At 44.0% G+C, this 10,669-nt stretch overlaps 1 protein-coding gene across 1 annotated transcript in view; it reads right to left on the bottom strand.

Annotated features, from left to right (window-relative positions):
• Window positions 1–1,958: 1,958 nt before the first annotated feature.
• CALN1 (calneuron 1) overlaps window positions 1,959–10,669 on the bottom strand; it is a 182,495-nt gene continuing 173,784 nt past the window's right edge. Inside the window, exons 5-6 of the mRNA XM_048518765.1 lie at window positions 10,421–10,574; window positions 1,959–2,348 (exon numbers count right to left, since the gene is read on the bottom strand). Of these exons, the coding sequence (XP_048374722.1) occupies window positions 2,221–2,348; window positions 10,421–10,574 (282 nt within the window). The 3' untranslated portion in view covers window positions 1,959–2,220. The remainder of the gene's footprint in view (window positions 2,349–10,420; window positions 10,575–10,669) is intronic.

Here is a 10,669-nt window from a genome sequence, read left to right as displayed (position 1 = left end):
AAAAATGACCAGTGGAGCCAAGAATATATGTCCACATTTTTAACCTCCCCCTTTCCCAGGAAGATCAGAGTTCTCCCCTTCCAATTGTCTACTTATAAACCCTGCAAAATTGTCCACTTATAAACCCTGATGTTACCCAGTGGCCTTCATGGCTAAATGGGTATTTGAACCTCCTATCTGCTTACCCTAATCACTCCAGTGGGTTAGAACATGGCTCAGTGGGTAGAAGGATATCAAAAAGAGATCCCCAACCATCTTAGACCTGAGAGCACCTTTGGTATTCCGACACATGGTGGTGGGCACAACCAAAATGCGGGGACAGAACAAACCACAACATGGCTAGGTTATGCACAGCTCTCAAAGTAATGTCACGTTTCAGGTAGAAACTCTGATTAATAAATTTACATGCTGTTTAAAAATATTTTCTTGCTTTACCTTCAGTAACAAAGTGAAGATCCTTGTGTTGTGGTAGTAGCATTTCCTGAACCATTTTTTAAAATCTGCAAAACCAATCAAATCTTTAGTGGGAAGTAAAAGAAGAGGGGAATTAAAAGAAGCCCTGCTGGGCAACACCCCACCTTTCCCTGTACACTTTCTTAAACACTTGTATGCCAAGAAAGGTGTTGAGCACCAAATTGCAGACAACTGCTCTGAAGGCAATGCACATTCAACCTTTCCATTAAATGTACAAAAAAGGAGAACAATCTTTTGAAAAGTGTGTTGTGTGAAATGCTCTCAAAATGCAGAAATGGGTTACCAAACACTTGAGCTGGGAACTTTCTGGTATGCAGATCATGGCCCCATGTTCCATCCTCAGCATCTCCAGTGAAAAGGAGTAAGTAGCAGGAAATACAAAGGACCTGGTTTACATTTATTCTTGTTGGCTTTTGAATAGAACGTCAGGATATAAATTTGCTAAGTTTGATAGGTTTAATTTTGGAGCTGTTCGACCATTTAAACATAGAAAGGGAGGATATAGATATTTAAAACATACAGTAGCTTTCAGACAGTCTTGGGAAATGTTATACTCCCACCTCTAGTTATACATGGCTGCATTTGAGTAAAAGGGAAAAAGTGTGGTGGCAAATGCACTCACAGAATTGTATTGGCTTGGTTGGTCTTCCTTAAGCTGTAACCCCCACTTAAAGTTAAGGCATATGATGTGGCAACTCACTGGACAGGTATGGATACAAATGTGGTAACTCTTTAGACAAGCTTTTTGGCTAACAACTAATAACTGGCATTAGCAGTGAATAGACTGCTTCCAATCCAAAATATAAATCCCCTCAGATTGAAACAAAGGTCTTCTTTAAGTTAAAATGGTGTATCTAAAAATGAAGTATATTGTCTAACTCTCCATAATAAAATATGAAGTTGGGAGCAGCAATCAACCATGTTTGAAAATATTTATATATTATACAAGTGGATGAACTTTATAAGTGAAAACGAAGCCATTTGAATATTTAATCAAGGAGTCCACTGTCCCAACATAGCACTAGTTTGAAGCGTAGGAAGACTTTGCTCTGGCCTCTCAACAAACCCAGCATTACCCTCTGATGAAAAAATAGTTAGTGATAACAATGAAAAAACAGGCACAGCCTTATATTTAACAATGAGGAAAAAAATTACTGACACCCGAATAAATTCACCTTTGAACATTTTGCATGGATACCCCTCCCCCAAACATTTCCCTTCTAAGCCAGAAAGGCAAATTAAAAAACTGCTGCCAACTTGCTGTAGGTGAACTTGAACACATGGTGTTTTTACTTTCTGTGGCTACGTGAATATTGATTTCCTTGGAAAGTCAGGCCATTAGAAATAGGTTCTTGACACTGTCCTGGTCGATAAGGCAAACTAACCATACTCAGTTTGTGCCATCAAATTTTCCTGGATGATACAGAGAATCATCCCTTCCTCTCCCCTTGTACTGTCACCACACCGAAAAAATAATTCAGGGCTCTAACAGGGTTTTTTTTATTGCATTAAGAAACAAAAAAACCATTAAAGCATTAAGTCAGCCCTTATATATCCCTGCCAAGAGAATAGAGTTGATTTACAAGACATGGTGTGCCTTTGGTCCTCTGCTGGTCCATTCTTCTTTGCAGTCTCTCTCTCTCTCTCATGTGCAGTTTTCAATTTTGCCCATTTAAAGTTGATCAGGGAGAAAGATCACCCAGCAGCATGCGCATGCATGGATAGTTTTAATTCACAGTGTTATGGTTACTCCATTCCACTTCGGAGGATCTGATTGGCTGCAATTAACATGACACTGATAATAAAGGCCATAGCAAAAGCGCATATTAAGCTCTTCCGTACACACGTCTGTCTGTTTTGTTTCTGGGAATGCACTAGAGGCAAGAGAGAAAGCATTTATAAAGCATTATATAGCAAGTCTTTCTATTTATTTAAAAGATCTATAGCCTATCCATCCACCAGGTTGAAATGTTTTTTTAAGCTGTCTCATACCACCATGTTTTGACCCTGGTGGGGGGAAGTTTCTTCATCTCTGGACCATGGGACCGGATGAGTGCCACCCCCCCCCTTGGGTACTGGTAGTAACTGATGGGGTGATGTGACATGGAGTATAACATGGCTTACAAAGGTGGCTGAATTGCTGGTTTATCTTAGTTCTGGCATAGAAGTCTAAATGCTTATTTCTGATGCTGTTTCATTATAAAGAAATCAACTGAATACAGAATCTTGTTACTGAACACTTCAGAAGCATGACAACCTTGGGGACCCCAGGACAATGAGGAGCTTCATGTACAGATAATTGTCCTGCAGTTAGATCAAAACAGACTGGAACAACTGTATGTTCTACTCCAGAGTCTCTGTATAAAGAAGAAGAAGAAGAAGAAGAAGAAGAAGAAGAAGAAGAAGAAGAAGAAGAAGAAGAAGAAGAAGAAGAAGAAGAAGAAGAAGAAGAAGAAGAAGAAGAAGAAGAAGAAGAAGAGGAGGAGGAGGAGGAGGGAGAAGAGAAGAAGAAGAAGAAGAAGAAGAAGAAGAAGAAGAAGAAGAAGAAGAAGAAGAAGAAGAAGAAGAGGAGGAGGAGGAGGAGGGAGGAGAGGGAGGGAGGAGGAGGGAGGAGGAGGGAGGGAGGAGGGAGGGAGGAGTTTGGATTTATATCCCCCCTTTCTCTCCTGCAGGAGACTCAAAGGGGCTTACAATCTCCTTTCCCTTCCCCCCTCACAACAAACATCCTGTGAGGTGGGTGGGGCTGAGAGAGCTCCAAGAAGCTGTGACTAGCCCAAGGTCACCCAGCTGGCGTGTGTGGGAGTGTACAGGCTAATCTGAATTCCTCAGATAAGCCTCCACAACTCAAGCGGCAGAGCTGGGAATCAAACCCGGTTCCTCCAGATCAGAGTGCACCTGCTCTTAGCCACCGCTCTTAGCCACTACGCCACTCTTAGCCACTACGCCACACCAACATATCATCCAAGTAAACCACAACCTCTTTATACAGATGCTCATGTAGCACCTCATTGATCAGGTTCATGAATCCTCTCAACCCAAAGGACATAACAGAGAACTCAAATTGTCCTAACTGGTTGTTCAAACTAGTTTTCCATTCATCATCTTCATGGACACAGATCATGTAATAGGCTTCCCTCAGATCCAGCTTTGTAAACACTTTTCCTTTGAACAAACAGGCTAACAAGTCCTTAATTGGTGGCAATGGGTAGTGGTTGGTCATGGAAATAGCATTGAGACTTTGTTAATCTATACATAAATGCAAGGTTCCATCCTTTTTCTTCCTGGACAACACATGAGCCACCAGAGGACAGCCATATAAACCTCCTCTTCAAACTATTATCTAGGAACTCTTGCAGTGCTTCCAGTTCTCTTAGACTCATGGTGTATAATTTTCCCTTGGGAAATTCCTCATGGTGTATAACTTTGCCCCCTCCACCAATTTAATCTCACAGTTCAATTTACAATGGGGAGAAAGAGTATTACACTCAGTTTCCTTGAAAACACTCTGCAGACCATAGCACCCTGAGGGTACAGTTTGAATCTCTTCTGCAATTAACCCTGCCAACACTGGCACTGGGGAATTTTTCCAACCTTAGGTTTCACACAGAAGGGAATTAAAAGCAATTATTTTCTGTCTCCATTTAATATCTGGACCATGTCTTGCCAACCAACTCAGTCCCAGAACCAGGGGGTACTTTGCCACCACTGCTACAATGAACTGGATCCATTCCCAATGGGATCCTATCACTGCTAGTAAAGGTTCAGCCACTTGAGATGCAGGGGGGCTAGCTATTGCCTGCCTATCCATCTGCTCAAAGTGGATCGAGTGCTTCAAATTCAAATACCACTGGGTTGACCAGACAACACCCACTACTGTGGCCATCAAAATCACACATGTGTCTTTGTATACTCCATAAATTTAACTTGAACAAAAAGGGTGAGTGGACCATGACAAGTTATTACTAAACCAGTCCTAGATATTTAAAAACAATTTAACTTGCTCAATATAGTGACCCTTTATCTTCCAGACTTGTTTTTGCAGCTTTTTCCAAAAACCAGAATCAGGTTCATGTCGTAGCTCACCCGTAGATCGTTTGTCTCACAAAAGTCAACAAAACTGTGCAGGAGTCTTGTTAAACCCACACGAGAGAGGGATAATAGGGCTGCATCATCTGCAAATAGCAAGAGAGGGACATGCTTTGGGCCTATCTTAGGGCTATGCCCATCCACCCAGGCCAGGACTATAGGGAGATCGTACAAGAAGATGTTAAATAATAAGGGGGCTAGTACATGGCCTTGTTTGACCCCCTTTTTTACCTGAACCGGGTTCAAGACTCCTTTTTCTGATCAAATAACTGCACACCCCCAAACTCATGCCAGGTGAAAGACCACAGGGGATTACACCTATTTCAAAAAGCCCTACGAACCATGCAACAGCTTCTCCTTCCAACAAGGTGCCCATGTAGTGCACATGACTCAGCTCAGAGGTAAACAAATCCACCACCCAGTTGTGCATGAAGGCTGCTACCTGGACCATGAAATAGGGGAGCTTCTGGGTGGCTCTGTTGAAAGAAGCTTTCGACTCCTGACCCACTGCTCTGCATGGAGTCCCTGTCCCTGGGGATCATCCCATGGGGGGCACAGAAACTGGTGGCGTCAGATCCCTCAGCAGCAAACCAGGCCCCAGCTGTTCTGGCTGGGGATCTGGCCCTGGTTTTACTGATGGGGCCCAACCAGCTGAAGGGCCTAGTGCAAAGGGCCTAGTGCAAATCTGCAGCACTTCCAACTGTCGGGCCATCTTTTGGAAACCTTGCTGCATCTTGCCCATCTTCTTCTCAGGGTCTCATTTTCAGTCTCCAAATGGAGGAAGTCCCAGTCATGACAGCTCCAGTGGGACTCTCTGTTCTGCACGAGTTCAGCTTCATTCCAAGATGCACCCTCCTAATGTTGCCTCATTGGAGCCTGCAGAGATAAGGCCCATGCTGGACCAGATGGTGTTGCAAAAGAACTAAGCCATAGGAGACGGCTCAAGTCCACATCTCTAGGTTTTGTTGGGGTAGGGACCACTGTTGGCCCTGTTTCCACTTCTGGTTTGGAAGGCTTTCCTCCCTCTTCCTCCCTGGGCTTCTTGTCCCCCTCTTCAGTCAGCAGTGGAGTGGTGTCCCCATCTGCAATAGGATTGCTGGCCATTGTTGTCACCCAGACGATGTACTCTTGCAGGACGGGCACTGAACAGTTCTGGAAAACTGTGGTGCCCCTGGATTGTTCAGTGACAAGACTCTGTATTCAGGAATAAGCATTTATACTTCTGTTGCCAGAACTAAACATAACTAGCAATGCAAATGCCATTATATGCCACATCATGCTCCACATCACATCACTCCACTCCTGACTACCAGTTCCCAAGGGAGGGTGGCACCTTTCCAGTCCCATGGTCCAGAGACAAAAAACCTTCCCCTTTTGGGTCAAAACAACCTAAATTCCACACTAATGACAGAGCTACAACAGCAGGTGTCCAATGAGCTAATAAGGTATTACCTGAGAAGAAAAGTGAAAAAACATAAACAAAGCAGGGAGGTGGAATGAGAAGAGAAAGGTTCTTGCATCCCGGGCAGGAGACAGGAGACAGGAGACATGTAGGATCAAGCAGGGGCTGATTATGGCAGTGTCCTCCAGTGTCCTCCCTATTCATTTGTGCTCCTCCCCCCGCCCCATGTCCAAAGTTCATATTGATCAAATCCTGAAAAAAGAGGAATCTTGATATGATTCATTCATTTGTATAAAGATTCTTTGGGCTGGGTTTTACCAATTCACAATAGAGTTTATGCATAGCAGTACAATAGAGAAGAATAGATTTTTATACTCCGCTTTTCTCTACTATAAGCAGTCTCAAAGCACCTTACAATCACAATCACTTCCTCTCCCACAACAGGCACCTGAGAGTTTTGAGAAAACTGCAACTGGCCCAAGGTAACCCAGCAGGTTTCATGTGTACAATTGGGAAAACAAACCTGGTTCACCAGATTAACTCATGTGGAGGAGTGGGGAATCAAACCTGGTTCTCCAGATTAGAGTTCACCACTTTTAACCACTATACCACACGTGTCTCTTTTTACAGTGTGGGATTTGGGGGAACTGAAAACTGCAGCAAACTGGACATGTTTCAATTCTACAATCAAATTAAGAAATCCTCCTAGGTAACCTATGTAATCAAGAGAATGAAACAACCTAACAAAATAATGATACAGAAGAATTTTCCTTCCCTGTCTCAGATAGAGGAGGGTTTTTTTTGTTTTGTTTTGTTTTGTGTTTTGTTTTGTTTTGCAATGGGCTCTGTAAAGGGCATGTGATCGTATGCCATGCCCAACATGGACATTTACCTTGGAAGGAGAATAGATGCCTTGGAGTCTGCTTTCATCAGAAACTGCCCCGATAGGGTTATGCTGTTATAAACTGGCTGCTTTGGGTTCAAGTTAACGGGTTTTTTTGCTTCCAAGTGAACTGTTTTCTATTCACTGCTCCAGATTGGATAGATAGACCATTAAAAATGGGGTAGGTGCACCCAAAAAGTTAAATAAATGCCATGCTGCAGAAAAACTCATAAAGGTATATTAACACCTGTAAGTCTTTAGCCGCTTCCGCACGGTCACGCTGGGGGTTGGGTTGCCGTACATGACGCCAACCCACCCCCCGGGACCATTTGCACGAACGGTCCCGGGACCGACAGGGAAGACGACGCCACGAAGCGCCGGCGCCCGATCGACCTACCTTCCCTGCGACCGTCCGGCGTGTCGCCAAGGCCAGGGGACCCACCCCCTGCCCTGCGCAACCGCTCCAGAGTCGCAGGGCAGGGGGCATGTCCCCAGGCCTCGGCAACGCGCCAGACAGTCACAGGGAAGGTAGGTCGATTGGGAAAGGGGGGAGGGATGGCGCCTTTCAGCTGCTGCCGTTCGCATGGCAGTGGCTGGAAGCCGCCGTTTTCTAAAAACCTCGCTCAGGGAGCGAGGTGGGGAAATGGCGGCTTTGCGCCGCTGGGGAGGAGCAGGGGTGGCGCGGCTGCGAAGCAGCTGCGCCCCCCATGTGAACAGCTCCCTAGGGACAGCGTTTTTGCCGCCCCTAGGGCGCTGTAATTGGCCCATGAGGAAAGGGCCTTTAACTCACACAGTCACTTAAATAACTCTCATTCGTTCTGTTTTTACCGGTAATAACTCAAGATAATCCAGATAAAATACTGTATTGAAATTTCTCAATAAACAAAATAAACAAGATGTTCTTTGATTTTGTCTCATTAACACAACTATTATAATGTGCAGTAGAAGACTCTTACAACCATTGGGCTTCTGTTGTAAACATGCCCAACAAAATACATATATTTTATCAATGTATATCCGACATAAATTAGGATAATATAACCTCCGGATAGGTTATTATATACCTTCTTCAAGCACAATTCCTGAAAGTAATGAAAACAAGTTTCAAAACCATACCTCTTACATAAAACTCAATGGTATGTAAACTGATTTATCGAAACACTTACTCTAATCAGCAAGTGCATAGATATGCTGTACTTCCAAAGGTTTCCCCAGAAATATAGTGGATATTTTTTCTACGATAATAATAAATGAGATTAATTTCATATATAAACCAGTTATAAAACACATTATACTAAAAATACTTGCTTGGCGTGACTTACAATGTTGCTCAATAAAGCAAGGCAAATCAGTGCTTATGCCTCTCCAGCACTTTCACAGACTGCAGTGCACTATTAATAACAGTATTAATTACAATCTCAATATTTTAGCAGTAATATAAACATAGCAAGACCCCAATATAGCTACTTTACTCTTGCTTAATTCAGGTCTCCAATGAGTAGCAATGAAACACCCATCTAGTGTAATTTAAAGAGTCCACGCATTTAATGAGCAACCCCTGCTTGAATTGAAAGAATAATGAAAAATCCAAAGCCTGGTTAAATCCTCCAGGGTAAGTGGTTCCCAACTTAAAGACAAATTTTGTTTCCATCCTCTTCAATAGTCTCTTAGGCCCTTTCCGCATGGGCCATATACGGCGCCCTGGGGACGGCAAAAACGCCGTCCCCAGGGAGCTGTTCGCACAGGGGGCACGAAGCCGCCGTTTTCCGACCTCGCTTCCCCAGTGAGGTTTTCGGAAAATGGCGGCTTCGAAGGCGCCCTCCCCCCCTTTCGCCCTCCACCTACCCCGTGTCTGTGGCCGTCCAGTGCATTGCTGAGGCCTGGGGACACGCCCCCTCCCCTGCAATGCCAGAGCACTTGTGCAGGGCAGGGGGGCGTGTCCCCAGGCCTCGGCAACGTGCCAGATGGCCACAGACACGGCAAGTCGGCCAGGTGACGGCGCTCCGTGGCGCCGTCTTCCCGGCTGTTTCTGGGACCGTTCGTGCAAACGGTCCCAGGGGGGTTGGGCCGGCATCATATACGCCGACCCAACCCCAATCGTGGCTATGCGGAAACGGCCTTAATGTCTCTGGAAGAATCACAATGCTCCACAATTGCAAGGACCAAGTTGGGATGAGAAGCTAGATGGGAGCTTCATTGCTCCTCATTGACGACCTGAACATAGAAAGAATAAAGTGGATATATCGGGGTCTCAGTATGCTTAAATTACTGCTATAATATTGAGATTGTAATTAATATTAATATTAATTGTATTGTTATTGGATTTTTTAGGGAAGCACAGTGAAAGTGCTGGTGAGGCATAAGCACTGATTTGCCTTGCTTCATTGAGCTATTTTGTAAGTCACACCAAGGACGTATTTACAGCATAATGTGTTTTATTAATGGTTTATACATGACATTAAATCTCATTTTATATATATATATATATATGGTTTATACATGACATTAAATGGTTTATACATGACATTAAATCTCATTATATTTATATTTATATTTATATTTATATTTATATTTATATATAGGATAGTTTTAAGCAGAGTTTGCCCCACAGGACTAACACAGCATGGAATAGACTGATCCTGATCCTTAGGTAATTGGAGTACAGTCATCATGGCTGTTGTTTGTGGCTGGCATGTGATTTGTCAGTCCCACTTTTCACCAGGCATACTAATGGATTAGCACAAGTAACACTTTTTTAAAGCTACATTTCATTCCTATGGATATATCCTATAATTGCTCACAGGCAGTGCCATCTGGGATCACATCCAGCCTGTGCTGCGCCAGCTGCACTGGCTCCCAGTAGAGTTCCGAATCATCTTCAAGGTGTTGGTGTTGACCTTTAAGGCCTTACGCGGCTTGGGACCTTCGTATCTTCGAGACCGCATCACCCCACATGTCCCTGTACGGCCTCTTCGTTCAACGGAGGCCAATCTACTGGTGGCCCCTGGCCCCTTGATGATACGGCTGGCCTCCACACGGGCCAGAGCCTTTACGGCTCTGGCCCCAGCCTGGTAGAACGCTCTTCTGCCAGCTGTCCGGGCCCTGCGGGACCTTACTGAATTCCGCAGGGCCTGCAAGACGGAGCTGTTCCGCCGGGCCTTTGGAGGAACCAGCCGTTGATGGTGGCCCCCCCTGGCCTTTACATCTGTGCCTCTTGTCATCTTGGGATTGGCTGCTTTTCCTCCCCTGAAAGAGGGTTTGAAAAATAGAATTGTCGGACGCCACTCTGTAAACCAATCCTAGTTATTATGCTTAGTTTTCTATTTTATCGCTGCTTTTAATAGTTTTAGTCGTTTTATCTTGTACATGATGGTTATTATGCTGTACACTGCCCAGAGCCCTCCGGGGATGGGGCGGTATAAAAACTGAAAAAAATAAATAAATAAAAATAAAATGTCTCCTGTGTTCCTTCTGGGGTCCAAAGACAAATGTTCATTCATGATTTCATTCATGATTTCAGCTCTAGGAGTACTTATGAATGCATAAGCCAAGAAATGCATACACAAAACCCTCACCTTCAAATTCTGTTTGACAGTTGCCAGAGTTCTCATTTAAGCTCTCCTCTTCATTGATGATAATGTTTTCAATGTCTTTCATTGTTAGATGATCCTGAAATGCATGGTAGAGGATGTGTTTTAGCTCTTCCAGTGTTATCCGTTGCATGTCAAACTGAAGAGAAAATCAGGGAGATAAGAGTCAATGATACATTAAGAGAAGCATATATAATGATACATTAAGCATATATAATGATACATTAAGAGAAG

This window comes from Sphaerodactylus townsendi, linkage group LG16, assembly GCF_021028975.2.
Source record: "Sphaerodactylus townsendi isolate TG3544 linkage group LG16, MPM_Stown_v2.3, whole genome shotgun sequence".
Taxonomy (NCBI): Eukaryota; Metazoa; Chordata; class Lepidosauria; order Squamata; family Sphaerodactylidae; genus Sphaerodactylus; species Sphaerodactylus townsendi.
The sequence above is the reverse complement of the archived record's forward strand: the minus strand, read 5'-3'. Positions and strand labels throughout refer to the sequence as shown.